We start from the raw sequence: 18654 nt of genomic DNA, 5'->3' as shown, positions 1-18654 counted from the left end.
AACTCAGCTTTTTACAGACCATTTTTTTCCTCATAGAAACAATTGTCAGAACTTTTCACTTCCATGTTGAGTTGCGCTCACAACTTAATTAGCGCTCTTCCGAAGGGTTGAGGCCCTGTGGAAGGAACTTGAGCAGGATATTTTGCACTGAGGAGACCAATCACTAAGCTTGCAATGTGAATTTGGCTTTGTAAAGTGCACAAATTACTTCAGACTTCTCAGACAAGCGAGTAAAACTGAAAGTAGAACTACTACAACTATGACTACTACGATAGTCCGTGTTCGTCCGTCTTGGCACCACCGCAACAGTGGCTAAATTTGGCTGCAGGTCATAACAGGAAGTAAATAAAAGTTTTTTTTTTGTTTTTTAACGCTTTAGAGAATGTAAATTAATCTCTATACATAATTCCTGGCCTATCAGCGCCATCCTCATCATTCTTCTGCTAACGTATTATTATAAATCAATCACACACGTTGACACACAAAGATAAACATGTCGACAAGAGCACGTGTTGACGTACCTTTTCTTCTTTTTTGTGTCTCTAACTGCTCCGCTTGGAATTCAACAGTGTTTTTCCTGCAGTGTGTGCGCTTGCATGAAAGAGGTTTACAATTAAGGGAGAAAAAAAAAAAAAAAAAAAAAAAGTAATCGGAGGTGCTTCTCTTCCTGGGCGACATTATGATCTGCAGCTCCTGTGACAGAGAGCTAAATTTGACACACACACAAACACGAGCACGCACGCACATGCACAAACCATATGAGGCAACGACAGATTAAGACCAAGCGACGCTCTCCAGTTGCACACTCAACGGACACACGTAAACATACATACATATCTGTAACAAAAAAAAAATCTATAACCTTAAAACAAAAATTCCTCTCCATTCCTACTTTCTCTGTTACACAGTGGTTAGCACGTCCGCCTCCCAGTTCTGAGGTCTCCGGTTCGAGTCCAGGCTCGGACCTTCCTGGGTGGAGTTTGCATGTTCTCCCCGTGCCCGCGTGGGTCTTCTCCGGGTACTCCGGTCTCCTCCCACATTCCAAAGACATGCATGGCAGGTTCATTGGATGCTCTGAATTGTCACGAGGTGTACTTGTGAGTGTGGATGGTTGTTCGTCTCTGTGTGGCCTCCGATTGGTTGGCAACCAGTCCAGGGTGTCGCCCGCCTACTGCCCAGAGCCAGCTGAGATAGGCGCCAGCACCCCCCGCGACCCTTGTGAGGAATAAGCGGTCAAGAAAATGTATGTTTTAATAATAGGTTACAGGTGAGTGGTAGTGCTGCCATCTAGCGGTTGACGCCGATATTACACTTGTGAATGGCTTGGTCACCGTAAACATTTGTAAATCTGAATCAAAATTACATTTCATAAAACCTTAACAGTAGTAGTGGAGTAGATTTGAATTAGACAACCCACACATTCTTTTAAAGGAATGCTTTATTGATAACTCATACACAACGAAACCAAAACTCATTCTGGAAAATCTTTCTAATATGATCCAATGCCACAATAAAAAGTATGTAATCCAAGTCCAGCATAAAGTTTGCACTCTTGACGACACACAAAAGGTACGCACAGTTCTGCACTTCTTTCTCATCAAGTGTGTATTGAAGGAAACAAGTCGCAGGCAAGAAAAGTTGCCTGCGTTGGCAATTTCAACCAAAGGGGGGGAAAAAAAATGTGAGACAACAGCTGACAAGTAAATGAAAACTTCTAATGTTGGCTTGACATTTTCTGGCCTTTCATGTTTCTTATGGCAGTTTTCCACGTTATGAATGTCTTACGTTGCCGACAGCATGTGTAACAAGTTACTCAAGTCAACGTCCGAGCAGCTGCAATCATTGGTCACGTGCACAAGCAATTACAGTGTCACAGATTGCGTTGGTGTGTTATCTTTTTTATTTTTTAACAATTTCAATTAGCAAAATGGCTAGTTGTGCACAACTTAGGTTAGTAGCTAAGCTAAACTAATCAGTGCACCCGTCCAACATGGCGGCGCATGGATAAACATTGAAGCTAAAAGGCAAAAGTTATTGGCAGGAGAGGAGTGCGAGATAAGCCCAGAAGGAAACGTACAAACCAGCAAGTCACACACACACACACACACACGATTGTGTGTGTGTGTCATTTGCTACTTTTCACCTTCGTTTCCTCCATGCAGAACGCCGGCGGCCGTCTTGTTGTAAAAACATGATGATGCGAAGCAGTGAAAAAGTGTTTATTATACAAAAGTGTTCACCCGAGAGCTCTTGTTGCTGAGAGGGAGACCCGCACCAACCAGGCTACGTGTCCCGCATGCGTTCACACCGACGACAATGGACAGGGGGCGGAGAGAATCGGGTTAAAGGTCGAAAGGCGGCTCGGGCCGGATGGCGGAGGTGCAGGCGAAAGGGCGCGAAAAACGGTTTGTGGTTTTGGCGGAGGCCGTCAGCGGCGCTGCAAAAATGAGGTGCTGCCAAGTTCCCAGGTGGGATGGAGGTGTTCAGAAAGGCGGGTTCTCCTGAGTGGGGGTGGCGGAATCAGCAGGGCTCTCGTCCCCTCGGGGGCCCACGACCTTGTACTGGACATGAAAGGAAATTGCATGTCAAGGTTGGCGTCAATGTCCTTCAACTTTTCAGAGAAGGTAGGAACTTTTTTTTTTTTTTTTTTTTTTTTTTTTTTTAAACCATTAACCAGCTGATTGGAATGTTTTTCATGATCATTTTTGAGTATTAACTCATTCACTCCCAACCATTTTCACTGAAGTCTTTTCCTGGATTTTGACTGACTTTGCAAAGCCCGTGAAATATTATGTTCGATTGCTATAAAAATATGGAACCGACCAAAAGAGAGATTAGAGTCTCTTCTTTTACCAGGAAAAAAATGTATATTCCAATCTGTTTCCACTATGCAGCAATTTGCAATAGAACATAGCTAAGTTTCATCATTATTCACAATTCTGCTTAGAACTGTGGGGAAATCAGCTTGTTTTAATATGGCCTGGTTGATCTCTTATACTCTGCTGCCACTCGACCATTTTCTGCAGCAGAGCGACTGCATGAAAGCCTTCTCTATGCTCTGGCATTTAAAAAACCCCAACAAAAAACGTATAAATACGTCTTTGGGACACTTAAAACCTTTAAAATATGACGTATTTATACGTTTTTGGGAGCTAATGAGTTAAACAGGCATTTTTTTCCACCCCAAAATGGATTAATTTTTCATCAGCGTCTCCATGTCAAAGACCAATGAAGTCATTAGGTCAAAGTCCCGCCTCTCTCAGGGCATTGACTCGATCACAACAGTTCTGATGGTTTTTGGAAGTTGTTGGGTGACATCTTGCTTGCTAACAACTGGTGGGACGTCCCAATAGAGAGATAATATTAGCGGTAGGGATGAGCGACTACAACACTATCTGTATCTGTTCAACCATCTACATTATCTGTATTCGGATGGGGCATGGCCTAAACTGGAAGTGGGCGTGGCCTAAGGCAGAAGTGGGTGTGGTTTGATCAGAAAGTTTTTTTTTATAAACTTAGAAAATGTATGTGTATGAACAAATATTTACTGAACAGTGAGAATTGAGATTGTTTTTTTTTTTTTTTTAATCACAGTAATAAAGGAACTATTTTTCAGCTTACGCATGACTTTGGATGGATCATTTCTACAGACAATGAAAGTCCTATAAAAAAGGGGGGAAAAAAGAAAGAGAAAAAGAAAGAGAGAAAGAAAGAGAAAAAGAGAACGAGAGAAAGTAAAAAGAGAAAGAAGAGAAAAGAGAGAAAAAGAAAGAGAGACAGAGAGAGAAAGAGAAAAAGAAAGAGAAAAAGAAAGAAAAAAAGATTCCCAATTTCCCTCTAAAAATGCCCCGAGAATGAAATGACAAATTCCCGTTGACGGCCGTAACTCGTTGGGATTTCCATTTTAGAGTTCAATATTGTTTGACATCATTTCATATCTTTCAACAGCATTCTCCACCTCATTTAAGAGGATTCCACATTTCTATATTTTTCCATTCAACATTTCATCATCCACATGCAATTTCTCCACAAATGGCTTCATCGACATTGAAATAAGCGTCAACGACGTTGCTCACCTTCAGGTTGCCCATTTTGTCCTCAAACGACTTGAAGGTGGCCGAGTTCCTGCGGCACAAGCACCACGTCAATAATTCAGAAGTGAGATCTGCTGCTGCAATATCATCATAAAAAAATAAGCTTCAAAGAATTCTAACAATGTGTTTCCATGCAGTCCTAACTTTGTCAATTTCTAATCTTGAAACTTTTGCTGCATTCCACCAAAAGTAGGACATTTTCTTTCAAATGCTGAGCAGAAGAGGAAATATTCAGCCAACTGTTAATTCCCACATCCGACATTATGTCATCCTTATGTTTCCGGTATTAGTCATTTGAGTCCCTTATTTTAATTTAGTCCTTTTCTGCTTTGTTTTGAATCAAAATTGGGGTGGTATAAAAAAATGATATTATTGGATATATCTGTTGATATAGCATTTATCAGTCAACATATTGGACTTTTCTTTTTTTTGTAGCTCCCAATATCAGTATCGGACTCAAAAACCTTATATTGGTCAGGCTGTCGTAGACGTATCAATTAGCAGTTTATCTGGCCATGTCAGCCATTTTCCTTTCCTCAAAATGTTCCTGCATCCAGTGTGGAACACAGCAATAGTGACAAAAACGATGACATTCCGACATTGTCGACAATATGCTTTCATGATGAACATTACATTACCTCATCGCTGGCATACTTATGGAGTGGCGAATGGAATAGTGGCTACTTTGTAAGCATTAAAAGAGGAGACACAGAAAAACGCACGTGTTACAATACAAAAGCGGCCACGCGCGCGCGCATTTGCACACGCATACGTGCTAGAGCGCACCAAGTGGCGGGGAGGGAAATAGCGCGCCGTCTTACCTAAAAGAATTGGAGAAAGGAAGCACTCTGCAGAGCATGAAGGGAAGCACAAGAGTGAATGTGAGGCTGAAGCATTAGTTCACCACAAGCCACAACAGGAGTTGACGGAAGGCAAAGAGTTATGAAGAGTCACGATCCAAACTGGTTCCCAGTTGATTGTTTTTGATCGTTTGTTTGTCCCAAAATAAAGCAAATGTAAGTTGAACACCGTTTTGTAGTATCTATTATTATTCGCTATTATGAGTAGCACTACTACTAAATTAAAATCTTGGGATTGTTTTTGGGTGGTGTGTTTGTGTCAGCGTTGCCAGGTGGGAAATACAGGATTATCGTACCATAGACTCAAAATTAGGGCCCGGCCGATTAATCGGCCGATTATTGGCCTTCAAACATCAGCCAAGTGGCCGATTATATCCCCCTTTAAGTACCCTGAATGTACCACTTTGCTTTACTTCATAGCATTAGCAACTAGCAAGTGTGTAGCGTATGCTATTCTGTTGTTTCATGACACCGCAGTTGGATTTAACCGTTAAACTAAACACACAACGTTAAGAATGACATCGACTGTATATTTAAATACAAAACATGCTTTGTTTTGAAAACATTGCTAGCCTAGCGCTAACAGGAATTTAGCAAATGCTAACGGGAAGTTAGCATCAACTTCGGGAGTATTTTTTCCTTCAAATAACGAATATCCACACACAAATCTTGTGGGAACAAAATACGATGAGATAACATTGTGCAAAGGCGCACATTCTTCCCAATGTGTGGTTTAGTTCCTCTTTAAAATGTGTTTAAAGACTTTTCCTATCCACAATGAGACAATTTCATTGCCGTGTGTTTTAAACATGTACATTTTAGCTACAAAAGTGTCCAAAGTGTAACAAATTTGAGAAAGATCGCTGAGCAATGCACTACAAGGATGAAAGGTAAACATTTTTACGGAGTTTAAGCTTTAATTTGGGAAAATACAATGCAAGACTTCTTAACAATCAGAAGATTTAGATTTGTTTTCGAGTGAAATATATCTATAGATAAAAAAGTATGATCAATCAGAACAGTGGACAGAACCCAAATGGTACGATCCTCAAAAATGTTGCGCATACATGATCCAAAGCGTTCATGACCACACGAGAGTTGAAATACTGCAGGTGAGCTTGTCCATACCTCATGTCGCCCAACTTCCTGCTAATGGCCGAGCTCATGGTGGTGAGTGCCGCACTGGTCTTCTGTCCGGCCTGGGAGAGAGTCTCCTGAGTCTTCTTGTATCTGCAAAAGGGCAAGAAAACGTTGGAACGCCTACTTTTGCAACTTTCTTTCTTATTTGGGATTCTTGACACCAAGTCTATGTGAGCATGAATACCACACAGGATATCGCTTCACGCCTTCTCAACACAATACTGACAGTCTTTATTAAACAGTTTTAACACATTCACTGCCAGGCCAGCAAAATTTTTTTGACATTGACGTCTTTTTCCGTCAACGGCAGTGAATGAGTTAACCTTCCACCCAACGCCATCGATGATTTGTTAGCCAGCTTCATGCAACAAGCATCCTCAGCTGAGGTGACGTTTAGCATATTATCAATCCTGAAGACAGGTCGGACTTTGGGATGGCCACCGAGCTCTGACAACAGTTTTGTTAGCCATATTGGCCAAAATGACAAAAAAGGTATTTTCTATTTATTTAGGCAATATGAACGTTACTTTGCAAATTGTACCTCTCCAATATAGTTTCTAACGCACAATAAAATTAAGTTCATCAAAGTAGCATTCTCACAATGGGAGGCGAAACCGAGCTCCATGCATGAGCGGTAGTGATGCACCGATATGACAAATTCCGATAATTTCATGCTTTGTATGGCCAACGCCGATTGCGATAAATGTAGGTTTTCATATTTTATACAGTCTTCATTAGGGGTGGGAATCTCTGACATGAGGCCGATTCGATATGTATCTCGATACACAGGTTGCGATTCGATTGAAAAACGATTATCTTTCAGAACAGAACGGTTCGATGCGGTTCGATTAAGTTTGGGAACGATACGATTTTCGATTCGATACGATTAATTTCAATATTCAAAACTTATAGTGACATTTGTTGCTTGTAAACATTAATCTTAAAACACCACAAATTTTTACAGTATCTACAAATGTGTTGAAAAAAAAAAACAACAACAAAAATGTCTTCTATATTTTTATATATTGAATCAATTATTTAAATGGACCGCAACAAAGGGCTGGGCGATATGACTGAAAAATGTATCAGGTTAAATATTTATTAGTCGTTATTGAGAGTTATAATTGTTTTTTTTTTTTTTTTATTCAAAATAAGGATCAGGAAAAAAAGGCTGATAATTCAATTTGAAATATAAATATTTAACCTTTAAAAAGACACCAACACAATTAAACAGAATATGTGCACATTGTGAAGTATTTCAGAAACATAAATTTAAGACATGAAATAAACCTACCGTCCAGCCAAAAGAAATATGAAGCCACCTTATGGAACAATAAATCTATCAAACACATTTTAACAACTTAATATATCCAAAAATATTTCCAAAAGTGCCCTTCCCTTTTTATCAACAATTTTTGTTTTTAACAATTTTTGTTTTTCTTTGCCATCATATTCATGCGGTGTCATCCTGGGAGGAGTTTGCCATCATTCTGGGAGGACGAACAAAGGAACTCCAACTAGTGGACATTCCAATCAGAGACTGCGAACGCGCCTTCACCATACTGGGAGGCAGATTCGGGCTCGTACGCCAGCGTTTGTGAACGGATCGCGGACGCCTTGGGCTCGCGAAAGCCGGCATCGTTGCTAAACAGCCGCACGGCAACGAGACCGGCTCCGATAATGACGAGCGGGAACCTGTTATGTTTCAAGTCAAGTCAAGTCAAGGAGAAATTGCTCAACTGTTCAATTCGGATACAGAAGATGAGGACGTTAATAAATCGTTGAATCAAGTAGAACTGAAGTCACTGCTTTGCTGCTGCAACCCATTTGTTTTAACAAGCATACGGCAATATCACCGTGCGCTTTTATATAAAGCGCAAAGTTAGCGTAATACGCCACATGACCGTGCGGGACTCGGAGCACCCAAGGCTAACACGCAACATTGTGTCGGCCAAATAGGATCTAAACCACTCAAGAGCACTTCATGCCCACCTGGTGCTGTAAACGAGCCAACAGAATATTGTGGTCCGCTGCATCAAACGCTGCAGTCAGATATCACAGAACGAAACATGCATCGTCTCCAGTGTCATTTTCCAGGAGGATGAGATGCCAGTCTGACCTGGTGCACCCAAATTTATTGTGTGGGTCTAATGGGAACGTCTAGCAGAGTCAACCGTTACGCCCGCCTGCGGCAAAACTTTGCCCGAGCCCCAGGGAAGGTGGCGGACGTTGTGTCCCAGTGGACAATGTAAAGGAGCTGTTGCCGTAATCCCCGGATTAGGCATGACTTGTGGTTAAAAATCCCATTTGTGGCAAAGTCCCGAGGTGGATGAGATCTGATGCGGAGTCTGGATGTTGTCGGACTGTCTTGGTCGACACGACTATATCATCTCGCGTAGACGACGGGGGACGGTGCATCGAGATTGGCAGACTTAGGTGGTGCTCCTTTTTAAGAAGAGGGACCAGAGGATGCATTCCAACTACAGGTAAGGTCCATTCAGAGGTGCTGGAGAGGAGGGACCGCCGGGAATTCGGATCTCAGACTCAGGAGGAGCAGTTTTTGTCCTGGCCGTGGAACAGTCGCCAGCTCTACACCCTTGGCAGGGTCCTCAAGAGGACCTGGAAGCCCACCGAACAAGTCTCGTGTATTTTGTGCACTTTGAGAAGGCATGTCCTTCGCGGAGTTCTATGGCGGGTTCTTTGGGAATATGCGGTATCGAACCCCCTGATAGGGGTTGTGCCGTCCCTATATGAGTGATGTATGTTTCATCTCAAGACCTGGGACATGAAGAGAGATCTAAAGTTTGAGTTCCCCACCTACTATATGACTATAATACTTGCTGGGGACTTGCATGAAGTTCTCCTACATCCAGTGCATTAAAAAAAAACCCACAAAAAACACGCAAAAGCCGAGTTAAAATCGGGTATGAGGGCAGGACACATATATTAACTCATTCACTCCCAAAAACGTATTTATACGTTTTTGTTTGCTAGAGTTTTTGCATGAAGGCTTTTATGCAGTTTCTGACCTGAAGTGGTTGCTTAAAGCGATGGTAGTTATTACAAAAACAAATAAATAAATAAACGGCCAGCAGGTGGCAGCAAAGTATAAGAGATCAACCAGGTCCATGTTGCAACAAGCTCTTTTTTCCCAGTATTTTCAACAGGTTTGTGAATAATCATGAAACTTAGCTAATTCTAATGCTAAATGCTACAAAACATAAAAACAGATAAATATACCGTTTTTTTTTTGTTTTTGTTTTTTTTTCCTGATGAAAGAAGAGACATTTTTTTTATAGCAATAGAACATGAAAATGGCTGGGAGTGAATGAGTTAAACACCCGAGTTAACTCGTGGAGGGGAATGAATGAGTTAATACATTTATTGGACTATGGATGAATGTTGAAAAAAACAGCATGCGCTGCCTTCAAGTGCTTCAGTTCCAATTGTCAGTACCGGAGTATCGATACCGGTTCCGAACAGTATCGATTTTCGTTACTTTTGTTCCGTTGTTTGTGGTAATAAATGTTAATTCATTTAACAATAATATAATAATTTTTAAAAAGAACATACACTAAGTCATTTTTCATTAAATAAAATCTGACAAATAAAAAAACATCATGAATTTAAAAACATGAGCCAGAGAAGATGGAGTTAAAAAAAAAAAAAAAAATCAAGGTATTACATTAATATTGTATAAATAAATAATTCTCATCGGATCTGCACGAATCCCGTATGCGTATGTGATGTGTTTCGGTTTCAAGACGACAGTTTTCGCCGAAAGCTGAGGAATTTTCACGCCTGATATTGAGATATGACTTATGGTCCTTATGTCCCTCGAACGCACCGACTGCGCATGATGACCAGTGTCCACCATGCAGGGGTTATTTTCTACATATAATGGATCATTTGTACCACTTTTTAACTCTGTGCAAGAAGGTAGTGTACTGTTCAAGTGCAAAAATAATTCATGTGAAAATAATTTGTACTTGAGTGCTCCGTGTGTTTGGTGTCCGTGTTCCAACCATTCCAATATGAAACAATGGACTGGAGTATAACACAACATTCAACAATCTCCTGCAAATAAACTCGATTCATAGCACACAGCAGGAACGTTTGATTTAAAGCATAGCATATATAATTTTTAACTCATTTGCTCCCAAAAACATATAAATATGTTCTTTTAAATATTAGCATGGTCCCAGAAACTTTTTTTTTTTTTTTTTTTTTTTTTAAATGTTAGAGCATACAGAAGGTTTTGATGCAACTGAAGAGAAAGCTTAAAGCAATGGTAGTTACTACAAAAACTGGCGAGCAGGTGGCATCAGAGTATAAGAGATCAACCAGGGCCATGTTGCAAAAAGGCTTTACTCCACAGTGTTTTAAACAGATTTGGGAATAATAATGATGAAACTTAGCTACATTCTAATGTTAATTGCTGCAAAATAGAAAGAGATACAAAAACAGGACTGTCTCAGAAAATTAGAATATTGTGATAACGTCCTTTATTTTCTGATTGCAATTAAATAAGCAAAATTGTCATACATTCTGGGTTCATTACAAATCAACTCGGGATGCATGATAATGCTATTTTCAACCGATACCGATAAACCAATAATTTAGAGGTGCCGATGTCGATAACAGATACGTAAGCCGATAATTGTTTGCAAAATTAACTTGAATACAAATATATTTTCGAGTCCTACTATAAGTCTAACAAATACACTGAAACATTGTGTAAACTTTGCACAATGTTTCAATGTATGTAAAAGCACCATGAAGCAGAATTTTATTGATATGAGCCACAACCACAACAGATGGGCCAACGTGGCATGTCTATAATTATTACTGGATTTCTTGATTATCTGGTTTATCTGTATGAAATCAAATTGCCGATAATTATCGGCAGATTTCTCTATTATCTGTTTTATATGTTTGATGTCAAATAGGTCGATAAGAGCCGATAATTATCGGCCACCGATATTATCGTGCATCCCTAAAATCAACTGAAATATTGCAAGCCTTTTATTATTTTAATATTGCTGATTATGGCTTCTTTTTTTTTACTTGGTCTAAGGAAATATTCTTCTATTTTGAGATAGGATATTTGAGTTTTCTTAAGATGTAAGCCATAATCAGCAATATTAAAAATAATAAAAGGCTTGTAATATTGCAGTTGATTTGTAATGTATCCAGAATGTATGACATTTTTGCTTATTTAATTACATTTCAGAAAATAATGGACTTTATCACAATATTCTAATTTTCTGAGACAGTCCTGTATACTTTTTTTTTTTTTTTAATTCCTGTTGAAAGAAGAGACTAATCTTTCTTTTGGTAGATTCCATGTTTTTTTTGTTTTTTTTATAGCAATAGAACACAATAATCTGTGGGCCTTGCAAAATCTGTCAAAATCCAGAAAAAAAAGATGGCAGCGAAGGGGGGTTGCTTCAGTGAAAATGTCTGGGAGTGAAGAAGTTAACCGGTTTTGTACAAGTTCAATTTTGGGGTCACATGTCACACTCCTTGTCCATGTTTCCTGAGGAACACCCACATGAAAGCAAGCGTGTCCATGCCTCTGTCACAATGCAACAATATTGCCACCACGATCTTGATTCGTATGTGACCGTGAACCACGAGGAGATCAGATTCAGCAAAAGACGACACAGGACTGGGCCACCAAAAACAAGAAGCCCCAGCAAAGAAGCCAAAAGGTCGCTCAAGTCAGGCCAGATAGAGAAACAGTAAAAATGGATCAACTCACGCTTCAGAGTGGGCAATGTCATCCAAAGTAGCCGAGGCAGACACATATCTGAAGACACAACAGCAGGATCAATAAGCAGCAATGAAGCTTGTAATGCTCTCGCATAATTTTTTGTTTGTTTTTTTACACAATATTTGAATTTTATGACCAAAAATTACAAGCGCAGAATTGACTCAAAACAACGGAAGTTATTGTGTAGTGTGGCGGTGAAGGATGTTTTAGCTTTATGTTTTTTTTGTGAAGGAGTTGTAGTATTCGAATAGTTTCAAAGAATATCAAAACGATCAAATTGCATAGCTGTCGTGTGTACAGATGTGCGAATCGGAGTACAAAGGAGTTCATTTTGCTCGACTCCAAGATCAAACAGGTCATAAACACTGGAGGAGCCTGTGGCTGCCCAGAAACCCAAAAACGTATAAATATGTTTTTTTTAACACTGTCCTTCACTCCCAAAAACGTATTTATATGTTTTTGTTTAATGCTAGAGCATACAGAAGGCTTTGATACAGCTTCTCACATGAAGAGGTCACGTAAAGCAAATGGTAGTTATTACAAAAAAAAAACGGCCAGCAGGTCGCAACAGAGTATAAGAGATCAGCCAGGGCTACGTTGAAATGCCTTTTGCCAGTGATTAACAGGTTTGTGAATAATGATAAAATGTTGCTATATTCTAATGCTAATTGGTGCAAAACACAAACAGATACAAATGTACTTTCCGTTTCCTGATGAAAGAAGAAACTAATCTTTCTTTTTGTAGGTCCATGTTTATAAAAGTAATAGAACAGATTATTCTGTGGACTTTGCAAAATCTGTCAAAATCCAGTAGTTGCTTCAGTGAAAATGTCTGGGAGTGATTGAGTTAAAAACACAGACTGGACCAAGGACATAATCATGATTGTGTCCATTTGGTTAAACTTGGCCTCTTTGTCTTGAAATGTTGAGTTTTAACAGGCATTTTTGTTGCCCTGGCCTACAATGTGGTCCCACCGAGATTTTCAGTTGCCTTTTATTGAACAAGCAAGAAAAACTAGCAGACTAGTTGGCTACGTGACTTTCTGTCGACAAAAGCCCAAGCTTCTCCATCAGGAAAATCAGGACAGCAGTCGGGTGTCAGTTGCCTACAGGCCTGACGGGAACCTCTTCAACGTAAGGAGACTGCAAGCGAGCGCGACGCTGCACAGGACGAGGGTCCTCGAACTGCAGTATGCAGACGACGGTGCTCTTGTACCTCGTCATACTTCAGAAGCTCTCCAGACTGCCCTTTATGCACCAGTGGACGTGATTTTGCACATCAGTTTGGCTCCAGTCTGGGTTGCGAACGCGCAATTTGTGTTCAAAAGAATCTACAAGTTGTTTGACTTTTCGAAGGCGGAAGGAGTGCGGATCAGCTGCCGACAAGGAGACGCACAGTGATACGAATGAACAGAAAAGTATTGCCCGGGGGTAATGGCGTCTTTCCTTTTTTAGGAGGGATTTTTGTGTGCAAATGTATCACTCTTTCGAACACAAATTGTTTTTAGAAGAAAAACTCTTTATTTAAATGGCCCCATCCAACTCGCCGGACTATTTTCTTCTCGTCCAACACTGGACCAGAACTCGTGTCACAGAACGCTGTCAAGGGTAAGTCAGTGCTGATCGCACACACTGGAGGTGAGGATGAAATAGAGATTCATGTCAAAAAATCCAAACTCTCCCTTTAAGGAGTTCCCAAACATTTCAAGTTAGATGTATCAGCATTTTTTTAGGCCTCAAGTACGATTACCAGCGTCTCCAGCTCGCATTTTGTAAAGTTCCTCTTTTTGTTTTTATTGGTGACTCATCCATCCATCCATTTTCGTGAGTGCTTCGTCCTCACAAGGGCTGCGGGGGTGCTGGAGCCTATCCCAAGCAGTAGGCGGGGTACACCCTGAACTGGTTGCCAGCCAATCGCAAGGGCACACAGAGACGAACAACCATCCACACTCACAAGCACACCGACGGGACAATTCGGAGCGTTCAATGAACCTGCCATGCATGTCTTCGGAATGTGGGAGGAGACCGGAGTACCCGGAGAAGACCCACGCGGGCACGGGGACAACATGCAAACTCCACCCAGGAAGGCCGAAACCCGAACTCGTTCTCACTATTCGCGTCCTGTGAACGGGCCTTGTATTGTCAAAGTGTACGTGAATACGTACGCGTTTGTGGTCTGCACATCCTGCCAGCTCTTGGTGAGATTCTGCTTCAGCTCATTCAGAGGGCTGAGGCCCAGTTTCCTCTTGAGCTCCGCGGCATGTCTCTCCTTGGCGGACAGAACCTGACGTAAGGTGTTGATCTCCTCTTCCACCTGAAAAGCAGCACGTGCAGGACACATGAAAAAAACAAGATCAGTTGCTGCGGCTTAGTGGCACCAGGAAGCCCCGTGAGAAAGGAGAAATGACACAAAATTACAAAACAATGAGACACCACAAAAAGACAAAGTAGAGCTGGCTCATGGATCAAAATAATTTCAATAAAAATTGTCTTGCACCCAAAAATGTATTGTTTTCTTAGCACTAACTTCCTTCAGTAGTTCGAAGCGCATCCCCACTGAAGGATGACACTGCAGTCAACAGGGACTAGAATCATTCAATCTGTCAACCATGCATGAGATGACCAACCTGTGGCCGCAGACGATTCTGTGTATCGCTGTGGTCGTAATAGGGTACACACCCTATTATACCAAGAGAGGGCCTATCAGAGGCCTTAACAGTTTCATATACTATTGTGCCACTTGTTCAACTTTCTCTGTCACTTCGCTGCTGTACCAATTGACTGACCACGCCCACTTCGCCAGGAGGCGATATCAATACTAGGGTTGGGCGGTAATAAGGTATCCCGTGGTGTCTAAAAATAGAAAAGGTGACACTTTAAATACCACCATTTAAAAAAAAAAAAAAAAAGATAAATATGTTTGGTTTTCAACTTAAAACTCTGACTGCCACACGTTATAAAAACAAAACAAAAAATCCACAGTGCCAGGCACTTTCGAGCATTTTAACTCATCTTTCAAGGCAAAAAGAATATTGTTTGCCTTTACTACATATACAACGTTGCTAGTAAATGCAAGATCGCATTCCATTCATCGGAATTTTACTAATCATTATTAATCGTCGTTGGCAGTCAAAGAGTGAATGTAACTATTTACTTAATAACTATTTTAAAAACTAATAGCAATAATTGGGACAGTCATGCGACAGCCCATAAACCGGAACAACTAAAGACAAGATGGAGCCGAGCAGCTCGCGAAGCAACTACGTCGGTAGTTGGCCACATGTGGGAGGAAACCGGAGAAAACCCACGCAGGCACGGGGAGAACGTGCAAACTCCACCCAGGAAGGCCGGAGCCCGGACTCGATCTCACGTCCTTTGCGCTGGGAGGCGGACGTGAGAACCAGTCAGTGCATGTTTGAAACTGCCCCACTGGAAATATTTCTAGACAAGAAAACACGGTTTGCTGCCATTCACGATGTCAATTTAATAAAAAAAACATTTATGATGTAAAAAAATGAAAAAAAAAATATATATATATTGCCATACTTTTTTTGTTTAATAAAACCGGTCCCTAGGATTAGCCTGTAAAAAAATAAAAAATAAAAAAATAAAAAAAAATCCTTAAAATTTGAAAGTTGCTCCTCAAATGGATTATTGCAAAACTGCTCCTCAAGAAAAAAACAAAACAAACAAACAAACAAAAAAACTATATTGTGAGCCTTGCAAGTTATGTAATGGGACAAAAGAGAGTGCACAAAATGACAGAACACAATAAAAGAGCCGAAAGTGACAAAATGGTGCATGACAGACAAGTTTAATTGATACCTTGGAGAGCTCAATGCGAAGCTCCTCGGCTTCCTCCTCGGTCAGGCCTGGTGGGAGTTGGCTACCCGAGTTCCCCAGAGTGCCTTCGGCAGGAAAATCAGCCAGGTCGACGGGCACGCCCCTGTTGGGGGAGTTCAGGTTGACGTCTGTACCGCAAGAGACGGTGAAGGCAAACGTTAAACATGAAAACATACACTCGTTCATTGTACAGATAGACCAAAATGGGTTTTTTCTCGGCCGATAATACCAATGCTGATTACTGATATTTGGAGCTGATATTCTTTTTTTTTTTTCTTTGTTGTGATGTCTAAAAACATGTTCATTGAACAACTTTTCAAAATGTAGTTTTTTATATTAGACAATAGACATCCTTTTAAATTTCGAACAAAATGTTCAGGGAGCTCCCAAGGTTATCAGTATATCTTAAAAAGTTAAATGGCAACTTCATCGATCAAAATATACAGAACCAACACATCCACTATTTATTAAATTAAATGCAATGAAATTTCGTGACTTGGTTGAGTTTAAAATAGCACAAATAATGTATAAAGTTTTTAATAATTTACTCTGCCACAGTACTCAGAAGTTGTTTGAAATTAGACACAGACTTTATGATATAAGGGGTACAAGTGTCGACAAAAAACCTAAAACAAGAACAAATATTAAGCAGAGGTGTGTATGTGTAAAAGGTGTTAATTTGTGGAATAATTTGGGAATTGATCTGAAAAAATGTGACTCACTTTGGAGTTTAAAAAAACGTTTAAAAGTAAAGTTAAAAAAAAAATTACTTATGTCAGACCAGAGTATGAAAATTGTATATGTGAGTATGTGTATATGATTTAGATTGGTATTATGGTATATGTTTAGGAAATTCATGTATATATGTTTTTGGCAAATGTAAACATGTTTAAGTGCACTTGTATATATAACCAGGTTTATACATTTTATTTTTATATTTTTTTTAAATATTAAATTAGTATTGTATTAGTTATGAAATAAATCTAAATATATAAAGTAAAAGGGGTAGGACTAGATAAGTTTCTAACTTCTTCCTACTCCCCTTTGAACATGTAAATTATGATTGATTGATTTTTTTTATTGGGGTTTTCTTTTCTTTTCTTTGATTACCGTTTTTTTCTGCTGTATTGCTTGTTTATATGTTCAATAAAAAAAAATAAAAAATTGTCACTTTCAATGTGTCGTTAGTCCTTAACATGCCAACAGGAGCAAATGCACAAAGTAATACAGCTACGTTGGTTAAAAATAAATAAATAAATAAATCACGGAAAAATGCTGTATGTGACTGAATTTTGTCATTTAAGTGGAGTGGTCACTGACAGATGGCTTTGAAGTCAGTTCTAGCTCTGACAAGTTGGTCCTGATGGAATGCGCCGGATGTGACGTCAACGTGGCGTTCCGTGTCAGCTGTCAACAACAAGACGGCCTCGCCACAACTTTGCTTTTCAAATGTCACCTAAGCACCCTTCATTTCACTACGGGACATAATTTAAATACGAGATGTTCCAATGTGATGTAAATGTCATCAAATGTGCCGAGCACGTACACTTTATTGAACACGAACTTTTTTTTTTTTTTTTTTAAGCAGCATTGCATGTAGCATGATGATGTAGCAGCGAGCCTGTTCTGTCTTGTCCGGTCTTTCAAGCAACTACAATGACACATCTCTACGCGTTCACACGCAACAAACTATTATATACACGTTGTACTATATATATTTCAGATTTAAATGGACATTTATGCAGATCGTGCGGCGCTAACGGAAGCTACACGCTAGCCACTTTTGCACACCAGGGAACATTTACCGTTACCTTGGCCGACAGGATCCATGGCGTCCACTTAATTGGGCTCTTCAAGTCGTTGTTGACTAACCTGCACAGAACGTCGTCCGCTCGGCATGTAGCGGACCCGCTGCTCGAATTGACTTGAAATGAGCTCACCCGAGTGACAGGAAAACGGCTTCTTTTTCTTTGATTTCAATGGCGGTTGGCAACGAGGATTCGTGTGCATCATCGCCTCCTACCGGACTGGAATGTGGAAATTGTGTTTATCGGAAAATTATGTTCAAGAGAGTCAAACGCTTTGGGAAAAAAAAAAAAAAAATCAATAAACTTAGCTTTCTTCATTCATAAATATTCGACATAACTTCACATAACTCAACCTACGTGATAGTATTGCCGCTATATCCCTGCATGAAATTATACGGTAAACTACTTAACCGAATGGAATGCTTATGAAATAAGATTAAAACAATAAATGAAGAAAAATTGCAAAAAGGTAAGTCAAATTGAGTTTTGAGGACCAAAATAAAAAACAATTTATCAATATCCACCATTTTGGTTGTTTACTTTCACCTTGAACGCTTTGAGGTCGGAACTGGGAAGTTTCAACTCGGATATTTCCGACTTCCGACCATCCTCGAATGCAGCATCGTTCTTGTGGGAGGCTTCCTATATGACATAAATGAGGGACAATGTTGGTCAATCGCAGTTGAGTCTGAATCCAAATCAGTCAAGCACAGAGCCGTAGCTAGAGAGAGTTTGGCCAACTCGGTTTCAGAGCAACTACTCTGTGATTGGTCAACTGCTGGTCACATGACATATGGATGCCATGTTGTTATCCTACTGCTTGGGCTTTCGTCGTGTTTTAAAATGGGGTATATGCCACGGAGGAGGCGGGACTTCCAGGTTTCACATACCAGCGCAGTTTCCGGTTCCTGTTTGTGACGTGTGGGCCTTTTTTCCTCCAAAAACTATATTTCTCAGTTTATTGACGATCCAAAGTGATTGCTCCGAGGGATCCACAACATCCTAAACTATATGAACATATTTTAGGTGGAGACATTCCTGTAATCCCCTTGTGTAAATAAAACACACTTTAAGTAAAAAAAAAATTGGCACTACTTACCCCACTCTCCTACAAGTGTTATAAGTCCAACCTT

At 40.1% G+C, this 18654-nt stretch overlaps 1 protein-coding gene across 16 annotated transcripts; it reads right to left on the bottom strand.

Moving 5' to 3' along the window:
* Positions 1-1420: 1420 nt before the first annotated feature.
* Positions 1421-18335, bottom strand: tpd52l2b (tpd52 like 2b). Of its 16 annotated transcripts, none has more exons than XM_077512152.1 (10): positions 18046-18335; positions 17519-17740; positions 15696-15841; positions 14036-14184; positions 11859-11906; positions 6083-6184; positions 4916-4942; positions 4733-4777; positions 4077-4125; positions 1421-2561 (listed from the first exon to the last, which is right to left on the bottom strand). In XM_077512152.1, the coding sequence occupies exons 2-10, from the start codon at positions 17541-17543 to the stop codon at positions 2484-2486; spliced, it is 669 nt and encodes a 222-aa protein (XP_077368278.1). In that variant the 5' UTR covers positions 17544-17740; positions 18046-18335; the 3' UTR covers positions 1421-2483. The 16 variants fall into 16 exon arrangements, with proteins under 16 accessions (XP_077368278.1, XP_077368277.1, XP_077368279.1 ...); XM_077512151.1 differs by having other exon boundaries at positions 18068-18335; XM_077512153.1 differs by having other exon boundaries at positions 4733-4774; positions 18068-18335.
* Positions 18336-18654: the final 319 nt, after the last annotated feature.

Source organism: Festucalex cinctus, chromosome 2, assembly GCF_051991245.1.
Source record: "Festucalex cinctus isolate MCC-2025b chromosome 2, RoL_Fcin_1.0, whole genome shotgun sequence".
In the NCBI taxonomy this organism is placed as follows: domain Eukaryota; kingdom Metazoa; phylum Chordata; class Actinopteri; order Syngnathiformes; family Syngnathidae; genus Festucalex; species Festucalex cinctus.
The sequence above is the reverse complement of the archived record's forward strand: the minus strand, read 5'-3'. Positions and strand labels throughout refer to the sequence as shown.

What these genes read in the sequence shown, in the direction of transcription:
- tpd52l2b (XM_077512152.1), bottom strand. Translation starts at nt 17,543, where the DNA reads ATGGATCCTGTCGGCCAAGGTAACG. An exon ending in TCCTGTCGGCCAAGGTAACG is followed by an intron (nt 15,842 to 17,518) that starts GTAAATGTTCCC and finishes CTTGCGGTACAG; the next exon opens with ACGTCAACCTGAACTCCCCC. An exon ending in CCTTTCTCCAATTCTTTTAG is followed by an intron (nt 4,778 to 4,915) that starts GTAAGACGGCGC and finishes ATGCTTACAAAG; the next exon opens with TAGCCACTATTCCATTCGCC.